Source organism: Aureobasidium melanogenum (genome assembly GCF_000721775.1).
Source record: "Aureobasidium melanogenum CBS 110374 unplaced genomic scaffold scaffold_5, whole genome shotgun sequence".
In the NCBI taxonomy this organism is placed as follows: domain Eukaryota; kingdom Fungi; phylum Ascomycota; class Dothideomycetes; order Dothideales; family Saccotheciaceae; genus Aureobasidium; species Aureobasidium melanogenum.
The window spans coordinates 739513-754837 of record NW_024470057.1 but is presented as its reverse complement, the minus strand read 5'-3'; the positions used below and the strand labels follow the sequence as shown (position 1 = coordinate 754837).

The following is a 15325-nucleotide window of genomic DNA, read 5'->3' as shown; positions in this document are numbered from 1 at the left end:
TGATGGCAAGGCAAAGAACAAGACGACTTTATCGATGGAGATGGTCGTCGTGCACGGACGATGACAGGCAGGGCTTGGCGCACAGTCTCGCTTCGCTTGCCGCAATTTTGGTGAATCACAACGCACCGAGTTTGAATTCCGTTTTGTGAAGACGAGACACGACAAACCAACGACACCACCCTTACTGTCGCCAAACCCGCCAAAATGTCCGCCCAGCAGACCAAGAAGTTCCAACAGGGTGAACGTGTCATCCCTGCTGCCGCAGAGAAGGCCCCCAAGTACTACCAGGCCGAGGACGACAGCCAGGCTAAGAAGGTATGCAACACATGCGACCGCCGACCGCCAGAACCCACCGAGAGAAAGAGCAGAAAGAGTTGGATATCATCAGGGAATACACCATTGCGCGCACACCAAACATACGGCCATTTCTGCGCTCTTCTCTCGACCCGACCATCTGCGTACACATCCAAAGGGAATACAGTCCGCTGACAAGTCCCTCCTCTTCAGGTCCGCAAGAACCAGCGCCCTTGCAAGCCCCGCGCTTCCCTCCAGCCCGGTACCGTCTTGATCCTCCTCGCTGGCCGTTTCCGTGGCAAGCGCGTTGTTCTCCTCAAGAACCTCGCCCAGGGTGTTCTCCTCGTCACCGGCCCCTTCAAGGTCAACGGTGTCCCTCTCAGACGCGTCAACGCTCGCTACGTTATCGCAACAAGCACCAAGGTCGACATCTCCGGCATTGACTCGTCGGTTGTTGAGAAGGTTGGTGGCGACGCCTACTTCGCCAGAGAGAAGAAGTCGAAGGCCAAGGGTGAGGAGGCCTTCTTCAAGCAGGGCGAGAAGCCCGAGGTACGATTACTCCATCAAAAGCCGGATTGCGACATGCCAAATACTGATACACTCCCACAGGCCAAGAAGGTCGCCTCCGGCCGCGCCGAGGACCAGAAGACCGTCGACCGTGCCATCCTTGCCAGCCTCAAGAAGGAGCCTTTCCTCATCTCCTACCTCGGCTCCACCTTCAGCCTCAGATCGGGCGACAAGCCCCACGAGATGGTCTTCTAAGCGATTTGGCACGACACACAAATGGACTTTGGTTGCGGTCAATGAATGGAACGGGCGCGTGGTGAGCAAGAGCAATATTACTGCGGCGCTTTGAATGTTACACCAAAAATCGGACATGGGCTTGTTCTTTTTTCTCCCCGCTACAAGGCACTGCGACTTTCTTATAAAAACATGAAAATCATTGCTCAAAAGCTTCCAAAATATCATGTCCGAGGCGCGCATAGTGCCGCAACGACTCATTTTTTCTAGTTCACAACCCTTTCCCAGTTCCATACTCAGCACGTCACTTGTCTACAGTCGATCGATCGAATAGAGCCTCGCCAGGCGCACGCATATCCAGCCTTCCTTGAAACTTCCTCTCGAATCTCTTAGCAGTCACCACAAGCGCCTTTGGAAACCAATCTACGTCCTTATCACCCTCCATCATGTCGACTAGCGCCTCTGCAAACTTGAGACACATGACCATGCCATGACCATTGAAGCTGGCACAGACAAACATGCCTGGCATCTCAGGCATTGCTCCCACATACGGCAATCCATCTGCACTCGCGCCCATCACTCCTGACCATTCCTTGACGATCCTGCCTTGCCTTGCATCTTCACCCCAGTTCTCGCCAAAGTAGCCTGCTGTGCAATCGTAAAGGTAGGTTGAGATCTCCGCATTCAAGTCTGTATCAAGAATGTTTCCATATTCAGATGCACCAGCATTGGCTAGTCTTCCCAGCCCGCCGCCAATGACTATAGTGCCAGCATCCGAAGTGCCTGGCGGTCGAGTGATCATGTACTCGTATCCCTGAGCATAGATGAAAGAGTAAGTCGTATCCAAGCCTGGCAACTTGGACCCCGGTCGTTGTGCTGTGATCTGTCCGCGCAGAGGAACAATGATGCCCTGCATCTGCGGCAACAGATGCGCGGTATATCCGTTAGTCGCTAAGATTAGATTGGCGGTCTCGACGCTGCCTCTTGATGTCTTTGCTGTCCATCTCGGTGCCTCCCGGTCGAAGTCCTTCGCTGACTCGATGCCTTCGACTGGGGTGTTGGTCTGCAGGTTAACGCCTCTCTGGAGGCAATGCTTCAGCACTCCCATGGTGAAGCGATATGCACTGATGCTTCCCGCTTCATATACAAACGCTCCCAGAGCATCGGGAGTATGATACTTCGCCTTCGTCTCTTCCGCTGATAAGATCTTGTACTTTGCTGCTGGGTCATCAGGTCCCATGGTCTCTTGCATTCTGGCAATGGCTTCTTTGCCTCGCGCGAGGGTGGCCGCATCATATATGATGTCTACCGTATCGCAGGGCGTAGATGCACAGTCAATATGCAGATCCCGAGCCAAGGCATGGGTTTCTCTGATATTAGCGTACTCGAGACGAGCAATCTTAATGGCATCTTCGAGGCCATGTTCGGCTTCGTGCTCGAGGAAGCTGCGATAGCTTGCTGCCTTTGTGTGACCGCCTGAGATTGATTGCCATCAGTGTATCATACAGACCAGCATCATAGACTGTCTAGAGCTTACCGTTCCGACCTGTTGCTCCACTACATGCTTGTCTTGCTTCTAGCATCACGATGGAGCTGTTTGGTTTGTTCCTGATCAGATTATAGGCAGTAGATGCACCACTGATACCACTACCGATAATGACATAGTCTGCATATTTTGGTAATTCTTTTGTGGTTTGCAGGTTTGCTATTTCAACGGGCGGGTCTTGCCAATAGGATGTGGTTGGGTTTGGTAGAGGTAGGTCGACAGGGATGCGGGCTCTCTCTTCCATCTCGAGAACAAATTTGGAGTCTAGCTGAGGGAACTGGTTGATGTTGGATTGATTTTGAGAGGAAAAGCTATGATTTATATACATATATCGACCTTCATGTCTTGTTCGGGCAGGTTGATGCGATGTTGAAGATAAGGAAAGCGGAGTTGACACAGCCTCGAATCTTGTCAACTCGATCAATTTCACAATGCACGGATGCCACTGACTCTTTGAACGCCTATTCAAAAGATACGAGGAGAACTTGTCTTTTTCAGCTGCTGTTTCAATCATCAAGACACTGTTGTTGCTGGGAAGGGACGAGGAGCCATGGAAGAACTTCGGGCGTTGGGTTGGACCTTCGAGCGAGACTTGCGACGCAGCAATTTTCTCCCAACATCACAGCCCAGGCACAATTTCTCGACACTGGAAGCAAGAGCATAGGAACTAGAAGAGCAAGAACGAGGATCGGAAGAGAATAATACACGAGCCAGACGAAGTGCCAGTATCTACCAGCAAATGGTCCGAGCCCGATGATCATAATGAATACAACAATATGGATACGCTCTCGGAGCGAGTCATCAACGACAATATGCCTCTCAATACCCGGCCCGCGGTTGATGATATGAAAGGAGTGTTGGGCGGAGCAAGAAAAGACTGAGGTCACCCATCTAGGGTACCAACACCGACATGGCATCTAGATGAGTAGAGGGTCGGCCTCTTCCTTCTTGTCCTTCTTGCCCTTCTTCTTGCTGCCTCCGCTAGGGGCGCCATCGTTGTTGCCAGGAGTCTTCTTCTGGTGAACGATGAAGCGGGTGTAGCACTCTTCTCTGTCCCACTCGAAACCAGCGAGGTAGGGGTTCTCTCCCATGTCATCGTCATCCTATACACAGTGGTGGTTAGATGCCATATCACGCGCGAGTAGGGGTAGGTGAGATCAGATCATACCTTCTTCTTGAACTGCTTGTAAATGGCATCTACCGCATCCTTTATTGTCACTCCCTTGAGGTTTCGGGCAGTGACGTTAAGCCCTAGTGGGAAGTGAAGGTCGATCTTCTTAACTGGCGGCGTCACGAGTAACTTCTTTAACACATCCTTGTCTTCGATTGTGTTTGGGTTCTTGTTTAGCTTCCTGGTTCTCATCAGCATCTGGAAGCAATACTCACAACGTTCCAAGGCGATATTGAAAAGAGCTCAAGGCCACATCGACATATCAGGACAGACTTACCATCCAAGTTTCTGCGTTTCCGGCGCTATCTCCAGGTCGACCTTCTCTTGTTCTGTAAAGGAGTCAGAGACATGCGAGAACTGATAAGAAGTTATCAAGCTCCAACTTACCTAGATCTTCTATCCTGAAAACACCTGAAACGGTACTGCTGGTTCTACGATGCTTGATCTGCTTCTCATGGCCAGGCTCGTAAGTGGTGTCAGAGACAGCAGAGTCGAGTCTGGTCAGAGGGTGTTCAATCTCGGCTGACATGGTTGGGACTGGTGGTGTTTAAGCTTATGATAAGCTTGAAAGCTGATGCAGTATGGTAGGCAATTGATTGAGAGTGTTATAAGACCGACTTGACGAATACAAGGCAATCTTGAGGAGAGAAAGAAGGAGAGCAGAAGCTGAGGGAGTCGACAGCTGAAATACCTAGACAGCAGTCGTCGTGCGGGGTTGTCTGACGAGATCACCACATATCGTCCTTGCTCAAGCTCTGAGCCAAGCTGGGATAGCTGTACGGAGCTCGAAAGAGATCATCCCACTTGGAAATGGGCACGAGATCAAGCCGCTCTCTCAGGCATGTTTAAACGTCCCGAATCGACCAATCCTGGGGTATCACGCTAGCGGGCTCAGGATGCGGGGAAAACCTTATGTTACATTTGTACCTTTGAAACACGCATCAAAAGCAATCATTGAAAGATCTCCAGGGGAGATTGGACGATTGATTCAATTCTGGAGGGACGACTTGGTGGAAACGTGAATTCGTGGAGTTGTTCGAGGCTTCGCGAGTTGGGCACGCGAGCTTTCCCAGCGAAGCTTCGAATTGAATCACGCCGCATCACGCCAACCTGGAGAGCAACTGACAAACCCCGGAAGTACGGAGTCGAGAGATGTGCGCTGACGAGGCACTAAATCTCGCAACATAACGGGGCGACGACTATCAAAGGTACTTTGAGAATTGGGAGGCATGTGACCCTCTCACGGCCGCAACTCGAAAGCAAACACAAGGCAAACGTTCCCCTCCTCGGTACCACGAACCTCCATCACTACTCGGCATGTATCGAGACCATGCTTACAAGATCTTCGCGGTCGTTAAGTAGACTTCCTGCTGCACTCGTGAAGCGTCCGATGATAGCATCAAGACTTCCAGCACCAGTTTCATACAGAATGTTCTGTCCAAACGCATCCGAGCAGTTGTGCAACACAAGCATAGTGCCCGCACATGGTGGATTGTAGCAGTCGGATGGGTCCTCCTTGCTGTACAGCTCTTGTTTTGTCATCACCCGCACTTCTGGTGCAGCCGATAGTGCCGTTCGCATCCACAACCCCCATTGTCCTGGAACCTCAGGAAGTTGGAAGACCCGCATCTTTCGAGGTTTTGTTGTCTACAAATAATGTTTCAGCCCTGCAGCATAGATGCATGCCATCAGACCATCTTCGCTGCCAAACTCTTCAATGAAGATTTTAGGTGCTGAGAATGTGTAGATATAACCTTGGTGCTTGCAGATCCTCTCGAGAGCATCCATCTCATTTCGGAATTGATGATACGCAGTCACGACCAGAAGCTCAAGCGAAAGCAATGGAATATCTCTCTTAGATGTCGCTGTCAACCAAAACAAACTATTTCTGACTTGTTCTAAGACATTTCTGCAGTCGGCTTCCAGGACCTTTTTGGCGAGGAACGACTTGGCTTGTGTCCGCGACATGGCTTTGGCGCTGCCCACTTCGATGCTTGGAAGCTCACCATCCAGGACCAAGCTGTATACCATGAGCCGTCGCAAAGCATCATCGTATCTGTTTCGAACATCATCAGACTGCTTCTCCTCGGTGGAGGGAATGCTGAAATCCGCGATAAGAGTCGTCTTACTCTTCGTCAAGGAGGCCAGTTTCATCATCACCTCGTCCGTCTCAAAGTCTTGGTGTATCATGTTACTTATCAAGACTTGTCGACCGCGCCTGAAATTGCCGCTTGGAAGGTACGGCGTGAAGGTGTGGCCTTTGTTGTAGCCTCTTTCACCATGCAACCAGGCCAACTCTAGAGAGGTGACAAAGGTATGCATGGCGCCTTCCATGTTTGTGATTTTGTCGCCCTTTTGGAACTTTATTGCAAGAGCTGTTCTCTTCTTGCAGCGCATCAAAAACTCAATCATGGCCGGCGGTACGAATTCCGAACATGCTATCCATGGAGGCGAAAGTTCTTTGCTGTTAGCAATCCAGTAATTGCGCGGCAATTTTGCTTTTGGTACTGGTGTTTCTACCAAATTGTCGCTTGAGATATCTGCCGCAAGAGATTGAAACGGATCCTTAATCTCCATTGGCCTGCTCCTTTTGTGTATGTGCTCATCAAGGTTGTTCTTTGCAAGTCTCACGCTTGGACGGCGGACTCGTGATTGTGATCGAGACGACCTGGTTGTTGGTGGTGGACTAGGTGTGGATTTCCTTCCTCTCTTTCCTGAGGATTTGACTGGCGTTTTCTTGGCACCAATTTCGGCGGTCGTCTGCTTTTCAGCATCTTTCGACGGGCTACCACGAAGTCGAGCCATTTTTACGAAAGGGAGGTCGAATGACTGACCGGAAACGAATTTGGTGCGGACGGAGAACGGAAGATAAAGGCGTGTGAACTTGTCTGAAATCTGTCTTGTGGAATGTCAATTGGTTCCCCCTAGCAACAAAAATTCCGAGACAAGCAACACGTTCTCATTCAAAGTCTTGCGATCACACCTTACCCAGCCCGAGGTATATCGTTCTCTGTGAACTATCAGAATGCACAGTTGCGCTGTGAATACGAATTTGGCCACGGAGACAGCCTTCAAGATGTTCTCTCTGTGGAGACCACATTCTTCGCGAAACTAGCGTGCATTTCTATAGCTACACTGTGACAGTCTTTACCACTGCTGAGAGACTCTTAAGAATGACCGACAATCTTTCTCGGTTGATAGAGCTCCTCAAGGTATTGTTCTTCCTCGTCCGTAAGGCTCTTGTCATTGGCACCCAGCGCCTCGTCCATACGTTCAACGCTCGAGAAACCGATGATGGGACTAGAGACACGCTTGTTGATCCAAGCCAGCGCAACATGGGCCATCTTCCAGCCCTTCTTCTCGGCAATTTCTTGTACTCGCCCAATCGTCTTGACATCAATTTCTGAGGTTCCAGCCAAGCCCTCGGCCTCCTTGGAAGATCTCGTTGTGCTTCCGGCCGCTGATGCAGGGCGAGCGAGATGTCCACGACAAAGAGGAGCCCACTAGAGCTCCGTTAGCAAGTTCTCGACAAATCAGTATCAAGTTGACTTACAGGGATGAGACCAACGCCAGTCGCATCGCAATACTTGTTCATCTCGCGTTCTTCTTCACGATACAGCAGGCTGTACTGGTTTTGCATGCTGATAAACTTGGTCCAACCATTCTTGTCGGCACAAGCCTGCATCATGCAGAACTGGTATGTCCACATTGAGCTTGCGCCAATATAACGAACTTTGCCAGAGCGGACCAGGTCGTGCAAGGCCTCCATAGTCTCCTCGATAGGAGTGTTGGGGTCGAAGCGATGGATCTGGAGCAAGTCGAGATACTCCAGGTCTAGACGCTTGAGTGACTTGTTGACAGCGTTGAAGATGGCAGTTCTCGAGAGTCCTCCTTGATTGACGTAGTCAGGCGATTCTGAGATCTTTTGGCCGTATGTCATGGTTTTAATTCCAGGTTCTTCTCCAACATAGGCAAAACACTTGCTCAAGATGACGATCTTCTCTCTTGGGATCTGATACTTTTTGATAGCTTTTCCGATGATCGTTTCACTGGCGCCGTTGCTATAGATATTCGCTGTGTCCCACGTGTGTATGCCCTTGTCATAAGCAGCCTTGAGAAGTGGCAGTGATGCTTCTTCATCCAGGACCCATGGCTGCCATGCTGGGTCTCCAAACGACATGGCACCCAAAATGGGCACAGAAACTCGTAGTCCGCTCTTGCCGAGGCGCCTGTAGACAGCTTTGGTATTCTCGATCTTCTCGAGCACAGGATCTTTTTGGTCAGACATGTTGATGGTGCGAGTGTGTTTCCTTCTTTCTGAGAGGCTTCGACGAGAGAAATACAAGCCCTTCGCAAGGGACAATCGCTAGTATTTGTACTCAAGTGGATGGCGGCTAAATAGAGGAGGGGCTCCATGGAGTTGCGGACATAAGGCTATGTCCGTATACCGGAGATAGCGGGGCTTTTCTGGTAATACTGATCACAAGGATGGAGACTTCGACTGACCATGGAGAATCTGCCAGATTTGTGTGATGGAGTGAAAGATTGCTCAAGTACACTGAACTGAATCTCGTCTTTACGAAACTTTCGTGCTTTCCCGTGGATCGAAGATTCACGAGATTACCGACTCCACACGTAATGAATGAGAGGTCAAAAAGATGCCAAGTTGTAACCTCGTGCGTTGAGTGCTACAGACGGAAGAAGAAAGTGCGTTTCCATCAGGAGTTTGCTCGAATGCGTGAGACACTGACACTTCTGTAGTGCGATCGCAAGAGACCATGCAATAATTGTCTTACACGCCGTGTGCCAGAGTGTTGCACATACGAACACAATGTGAGGTCAGAAATCCTTGGCATATCCCAAATCGCCATTTTCAACCTTCTAGAATCAGAGATAGCCAAGTGTCCGGTTTTGATGCTGATTGATCAAGCAGCACTAGAGACAATGTTCATATCGGGAGCTCCAGGACTGGTTCGATATCAGCCGCTCAAAATAGTGAAAGTCAGCTTGCCTGGGGCGCAGATGAATCACCAATATCGGGTAGCCATGTCGACCAATCTGAGTTGTGGACAACTCATACTCTGGCCCAAGACGTGATACAGGTAAGACTCACACCGGTTCACTACATGATGTTTACCTCTCACCTTTGTAGACGCTCGGTGGTGAGGGTCAGCGAGCCACCTCTCTGGCTCAGACTCCATGGCACACCCAATCATCAAATTATCAAGCTCTGGTGTCGCAATTACCGCCCATTTCGAGTATCAGGAATATCGTTGAGTATTACTTTGAACACATGAACTGGTCGTATGAGATAGTGCAGCAGTACTATTGTAAAAGTCTGCTAACGCAATGGGTCGAGGCGTCCGAAACTACTGCTTCCATCAATCTCGGCCTTCTGTCGAGAGACTTACAATACTTTCCTGCGCTGGTCTTCCAAATCATGGCGCTAACACTCATGTACATACCTCTCAGCGAGGCTGCAAAGTTTCTACACGTAACGGACGGGCAGAGTCTCGATACTCAGTCAAACCACTATGGCGATCTAGGAATGAAGCTCATGGATCTGCTTGGCCGGCGGAATCCTTCTGTGGTTGGTGTTCAGCATGACCTTGTCAGATTCGCTTGGCTCAAGAACTTCGGCTGTGGTAAAAATTCGCTTAGAAGCCTCCAAGATGCGGTGAGGTAAGATCTCACGAGCTCAGAAGATCCAATCTACAAATCTCTCTTCTACTAACCTCTTCTCGAAAGACAAGCACAAGAACTTGGTCTCCATCAGCAAAAGGTCATCCGCCAGCGTAATGGACCTATGGAAGAGACGCTGCGATCATTCTGGTATGATGAACACCTTAGAAGACTATGGGTTCTTATCTTCGCTTGGGACAGGTAAGTACTAGCAGCCACTGCAAATTATCGATAGCTCGATCATCTCATAATGTAGGGTCAATGCCTCGCTCAATGGTCATCCGGTATTGGTAGATGGTTTAAGCTGCAACATAAAAGTCCCTCTGGACTGTGTGTTCCCCAAAGATCCAGCTAAAACTATCCCAATGTCGCTTGGCATAGCTGGAGGTGACACTCCATCACCGTTCTCCGTTCATATCTTCCGATACACACTTGCTTGCGTAATACAGAAGATTCGTACTAGCAACCAAGGTGTCAAGGACTATTCCATCGTCCGTCGATATCATGAGCGTATGGTGGAGACTCTGGACGATCTGCCCTCTATACTGCGTCCTGTTCATCTACAGCCTGATCTTTCGTGGGATTCGGAATACAGGTTCTTGCAGTATCAGAGAGAAGACGTTTCAACTACGTTGAACATCTTTCTTCTGGCTCTGCATCGTCCGTACATTCATACACATTCCGAAAGTCGCTGTGCTGCCCTTGATGCATCCCTCTCAATACTCGAGAGCCAAGAACGGTTGTTCGCTCGAGCCGACAAGCGGCACAGAAAGTACTTTGGGCATGCTTTCTACACGGTGAGCGCAGCTATTCTCGTCACGATGATCGTCGCACGCCATCCGTCCCAGGATCAGAACATCCGCGCCAGGATCAGAAGAACTCTTGCGCAAGCCATCGAGCAGCTGTCACAGATCAGAAATATCAATTCCATCGCAGGGTCCGCTCTCCCATTGATTCTTGCGTGCTACGAAAAGATGGAAACTGCACTCCGAGAAGCCGACACGACAGTCGTTCTACCGACAGCACCAACACAAACTCCGGTTGCTTCCTTGAATGAACTGCCAGACTTCTCCGCATCACTCGACACAACTTCAGGATTTCCTCTTGAAGCTCATGAAGTGGCTCGTGACCAACCGATGATTGATGCGAACTCCGTAGACATAAACTTTACGGCAGACGGAAGCTCTCATGCAATTCCGTACCAGGACAAGGGCCTTGAGAACACATCAGACTACGACGTGTCGTACTGGATTAATAACATACAAAACATTTCAGGCTTTGCTACAAACATCCAGGAGGAGCTCAGATGGGATGCTTTGTTTGGCTAGATATACTGCCATAGCAAGATCACAAAATCTGTTTGATGTGTCCTCACTTGTCTAGTTCCATTTTTATGCATATTCACAAAACTTAAACAACGGTCTGAGTGAGAAAGATCGAAGTATGCTGCGCAGTGGGCAAGCACGATGGATAGCTTACCCAAGCCTTTATGCAAGATATAAAATGTCTGTGCGAATTTTATACAAGGCTCTGACTACAGTTTTGGTGCTGACTCGCGGACCGACCGCGGCCGAATCGATGCCTGTAGCCTACAGGATGTAGGTAACGTCGTCCACTGGGGCCTGTCAGGCTCGTGGAGTGTCGGCCGACCGACTCACCCAGCATGTCCCCAAAATCGCTCAGTCATTTGGCTGATGCAATGTTTTCGCGAACACATTCGGAAATCACAGAGCTCAAGGTTGCTCTAGTACCACTGTAGCGCGATAAGGTTCTGCGTGTACAATAGTCTCCGAGTGTGGATGCCCAATCTCGTGGCGGCCGACGTGCGAGCATGTTTGAAGCTGATCCTGAACATGTCGGCCGACATCTTCAGCTTGCTTACGACACTGATAACAAACCACAGAAAGAACATAAGATGGTCCTTCGTTCATCAATAAGTGACCCTCGTCACCATAGCATTTTCTCGCGCTTCTTCGTCAAACAATTCTATCCTTCCTTCGAACTTATCGGCCAATATGTGCGCCCCCAATGACAACAAAGGCAATCAAGTCATGGAACAGTTAGTAGAATCTTACGCCCAGCTATTCAAGAATGGCCAGCGCTCTCCTGTGCTTCGCCGACCGGATCAGTATGGTATGCAATACGAGGACATCTGGTTCCCCTCTTTGGATGGTACCATCTTGCAAGGGTGGTTCATTCCCGCCGTCAACTCAAAGAAGGTCATCATCGCAAATCATCCCATGACCTGCAATCGTTATGGATACCCTGGACATCTCGAGGGCTACGAAGGGTTCGGGGGTTTTGAAGTGAACTTCCTCCCTGACTACAAGGCTCTCCACGACGCTGGGTATAACATCATCTGCTACGACTTGCGTAACCACGGACTCAGCGATCAAGGAACTGGCGGTATGTGTGGAGCGCTCGGCTATTACGAGGCTAGAGATGTTGTCGGATCGATCAACTATGCTCGCTCCCGCCCCGAGACCAAGGACAACGAGATTGGTCTTTTGAGTCGTTGCATGGGTGGAAATGCCACTATTCATGCAATGACGCTCTTTCCTAAGTACTTCGAAGGCATCAAAGCATTGATCCTTCTTCAAGCTGTGTCCGGACACGCCTTCGTAGAAAAGGGTGCTATCAATGCAGGACTCGATGTTCAAGCCACTGTCACTGCTTTCGATAAACGTATCTACGAACTCACTGGCTTCCGATTGGAGGAGCTGACACCAATCCCGTTGGCGAAGAATGTCGCCATGCCAACACTTTTCGCCCAGGTGCGCAAAGATGTCCTGATTGATGCAGAAAAGGATACTCAGGCCATATTTGATGCCTTGAGCAGCAAAGAGAAAGAGATGATTTGGATTGAAGGTACCACACGCCGATTTGATGGTTACAACTACTTCGCTGAGAAACCCAGTGAGATGATTCAGTGGTTCAACAAGTACGTGTAGAACAATGAACAGGTTGCCACTCTTTGTAATTGGCATGAATAACCTTCCAGGATACCTCTATCTCCCTTCTCCAATTCTTACTAAATAGATTCTTGAGCCTGATCTGCTTGTCAAGATCATAATGCGTCCATGCTCATATAGTAATATGGATTAGGCTCCTTCATCGGCTGTTGTGGACGAAGGTCCGACGTATCGATTTTTGGCGCTCTGGCTTGCTCCAGACTTGAGTCAGACCTTGTTACGATAGTAGAGTGCCGTTCTCCTTCGATTTACCATAATCCTTTTTATGCTTCCTGATTGCTGTTTGCATAAGTGGTCGTCTGTTTTTGCTTGACCTGTCGGGGTGTGAACTACACAATTACGAAACAAGCCATAACCATCCTTAATCGGATCTATTCATGTACTTATGTTGCTCGTAACGAAACTCGAGGTCCTGAGATGTTTTCAAAGTCTCACTACTGCGTTGAGTGGTATTTAGACAGGTGTTGTGAGCATCGACATTGTGTGGCAGGGTCATACCACCAGCGTGATTCGATGCTCAAGCCACGTGAGCAATCGGCCCAAACGCTGACGTTGACAACGCAGCGAGCGCCTGATAGCACCAATGCCCACAAATGCACTGTTGCCATCATCCGTCACCATCTTGAAAGCTTCAAACACCTCAGCCGTCTCTGCTACATCCAGTTTCATCAAGTCCCTACATTTTGCGAGCATAGCCGTACATAAACAATGACAAAGCAGGGCCAAACGTTGATGATGACCTTGAAGTGTAGTGCGATGACCAGCGACAGTCGTGTACTTATTGCGATCGTCTGTCTATAACATCACAAAGACTAGCATGTTCGAGCTCTCCAGGCATCATCAGCGAAAGGAAGACAGGTGAGCCATACACCCTCAGTAACGATCTGTGGAATGATGGCGGGACGAGAAAGTCCGGCACGGGTTCCACTGCACTTCAGAGCAGCCGACACCGCTAGACGCCATGCATGCATACATGATCGACGACCTTGCAGTCGGGATGGAACGTTCCACATTGCATGTTGTTGTTTTCTAGGTTAGCGGAGCAATACTGCGGTTATTACCCTCCTCGGCTTTTCTCTCTTCCTTTTTGTGCCGCAATTAATTGTCTGACCGACGATACGATCTGTGAATGACGGCAAAGTCGCTTTTTGATCTGCTAAATTTCCTTTCCGCGGCATGTAAGTGGAGGAGATCAAGAAAAGAAGAACGTATACATTGACCAAGAAGTCTACGAGTCATGTTGGAGGGCCCCATCACCATCAAGCTCTGACCCTCGGATCGATCCAACTTGACTGCTCTGCCAAGTTCGACCTCATCTCGTAACCGACATTCTGGAAGAGACGACCCGGTGCAAGCCAAAGTAACATGCATCACTAATCTGGCTGGTGACAGGTCGTAATTGATAGATAACAGGCGGACATGTGGAATGATAATTGCAAGGAATTGATTGGTATCCGTGAGGAATGATTGTTTAACCAAGGACCAGGTAGGTGCATCCAAGTGCCGGAAGTAAAAAATATCGCTGGAACGGCAGGTACGCCCGGTTGATGGCTCTTCCGCTCCGCTCTGGTCAACGTTGGGCTCGCACTCCGTCTCTCATGTATCTGATCCGTTTGTTTCTGGTCGATACCTCTCAGGCTCTGTCTTGCTGATCCTTTGACTGGTCTTTGACTGGCTCATAATCCTCTCTAATAAACGGAGAAGGTGCGAACGGGCTCGTTCACCGAGCTTAGTCTGAACAGCATGCATCTGATGGACTTGATTTTGATGCAGGTCTGAGGCAAAACACACCGCACTTACCACATGATGTTAGCTTTGACTTCTGTGTCACGTCGTACAGGAACATTGGTCAACCTCTGACCCCGTGAAGTGATCTGGACAAACACGCAGAATGAGATTGCGCAAGATCGATGAGGCGAAGAAGAACGCAGACGATCGATCCTGTTGTATCCTGGTTCATGGAAGTCTTGAATTCTGGGACAATGACAAAATTCAGATGAGAAAATACAGGGGAAAACTTTTGATTTTTGGTGTAGTGTATTGAGCTTCAAGCGCATATACACTTCTCCCAGGAGTTCAAGACGAAAAAAAAGAAAAACAAAAGATGAAAAGGGCACGTCTGCGCTTGTACTGGAGTGAAAACGCCGTATCCTGTCCTGTGATCCTTCAACATTGTCCAGCAGTGCTCTTGAAGAAACTCCTGAGAAAAGACAAACAGAAACCAGTGTGCTGTGCTCCAGTGATTCGAAAGATATGCGAAAAGTTAACATCTACAGGATTGAGATGCAGAAGGAGAGAGTGTGCTCTGATGTGGTTCACTTCCTGCTGCTGGACTTTGTCTTGTAGCCATATCGCGGCGCCGGTGGTTTACAGTCACCTAACGATAAATGTCAGTGTCTGTCGAGTTTGGATTGTTGAGTTTTCGAAAGGATCAAAGTTCTTACCGCATGGTTCCTCGAATCTGTATTCTCTACACGGACGGCGTCAGCAGAGGTCGAAAGCTATATAGGTTGTGGTGGAACTTACACGGCAACAACATTGGGTGGACAACGTTTGTGTGACTCCTGATATCTGACGCACCAGGCACGCACAGTGTATCGTAGGTGGCCACAGCAGTATTCGACTTTGGTGTAATCGCACATGATGTTTGATTGGAGAACAGATTGATGACAGATGTGAGATCAAGTCAAATAGCTTGATGAGGAGATCAATGTGTTTGTAAGCTCGAGTTGGCTGAGAGTGATAATAAGGCAAGGTGAGATCGAGGGAACGAGGCAAGTTGATATACAGTGCTCAAATCTGTTCGAGTAGAGCTCATTCAAATCAGCCGAACAGCTGTATGCTGCCAGCCTTTCCCAAAAACCGGGACAAGTTTGTTTCTTGGTCCAGTTTCAAATCACAAAATTACATGGGATCAAA

At 49.2% G+C, this 15325-nt stretch overlaps 7 protein-coding genes across 7 annotated transcripts; 3 read left to right on the top strand and 4 right to left on the bottom strand.

Annotated features, from left to right (window-relative positions):
• Positions 1 to 204: 204 nt before the first annotated feature.
• Positions 205 to 1056, top strand: M437DRAFT_44139 (60S ribosomal protein L6; the record flags this gene model as incomplete). Its single annotated transcript, XM_041020860.1, has 3 exons — positions 205 to 315; positions 508 to 843; positions 904 to 1056. 3 exons carry the CDS (start codon positions 205 to 207, stop codon positions 1054 to 1056), a joined length of 600 nt encoding a protein of 199 aa, XP_040881831.1.
• A 283-nt stretch (positions 1057 to 1339) lies between these two features.
• On the bottom strand, positions 1340 to 2825 carry M437DRAFT_73727 (FAD dependent oxidoreductase; the record flags this gene model as incomplete). Its single annotated transcript, XM_041026093.1, has 2 exons — positions 1340 to 2511; positions 2573 to 2825. The coding sequence occupies 2 exons, from the start codon at positions 2823 to 2825 to the stop codon at positions 1340 to 1342; spliced, it is 1425 nt and encodes a 474-aa protein (XP_040881830.1).
• Positions 2826 to 3498: 673 nt separating this feature from the next.
• M437DRAFT_82799 (uncharacterized protein) lies at positions 3499 to 4281 on the bottom strand (the record flags this gene model as incomplete). The annotated part of the gene is made up of 4 exons (XM_041027810.1): positions 3499 to 3684; positions 3750 to 3933; positions 4030 to 4081; positions 4140 to 4281. The coding sequence occupies 4 exons, from the start codon at positions 4279 to 4281 to the stop codon at positions 3499 to 3501; spliced, it is 564 nt and encodes a 187-aa protein (XP_040881829.1).
• Positions 4282 to 5060: 779 nt separating this feature from the next.
• M437DRAFT_73725 (uncharacterized protein) lies at positions 5061 to 6557 on the bottom strand (the record flags this gene model as incomplete). The annotated part of the gene is made up of 2 exons (XM_041026092.1): positions 5061 to 5350; positions 5447 to 6557. The coding sequence occupies 2 exons, from the start codon at positions 6555 to 6557 to the stop codon at positions 5061 to 5063; spliced, it is 1401 nt and encodes a 466-aa protein (XP_040881828.1).
• Positions 6558 to 6919: 362 nt separating this feature from the next.
• On the bottom strand, positions 6920 to 8040 carry M437DRAFT_82797 (Aldo/keto reductase; the record flags this gene model as incomplete). The annotated part of the gene is made up of 2 exons (XM_041027809.1): positions 6920 to 7255; positions 7306 to 8040. The coding sequence occupies 2 exons, from the start codon at positions 8038 to 8040 to the stop codon at positions 6920 to 6922; spliced, it is 1071 nt and encodes a 356-aa protein (XP_040881827.1).
• Positions 8041 to 8390: 350 nt separating this feature from the next.
• Positions 8391 to 10762, top strand: M437DRAFT_64427 (uncharacterized protein; the record flags this gene model as incomplete). The annotated part of the gene is made up of 6 exons (XM_041024421.1): positions 8391 to 8459; positions 8514 to 8590; positions 8686 to 8854; positions 8905 to 9434; positions 9501 to 9635; positions 9691 to 10762. 6 exons carry the CDS (start codon positions 8391 to 8393, stop codon positions 10760 to 10762), a joined length of 2052 nt encoding a protein of 683 aa, XP_040881826.1.
• Positions 10763 to 11449: 687 nt separating this feature from the next.
• Positions 11450 to 12385, top strand: M437DRAFT_82795 (alpha/beta-hydrolase; the record flags this gene model as incomplete). The annotated part of the gene is made up of 1 exon (XM_041027808.1): positions 11450 to 12385. The coding sequence occupies one exon, from the start codon at positions 11450 to 11452 to the stop codon at positions 12383 to 12385; it is 936 nt and encodes a 311-aa protein (XP_040881825.1).
• Between the last annotated feature and the right edge of the window lie 2940 nt (positions 12386 to 15325).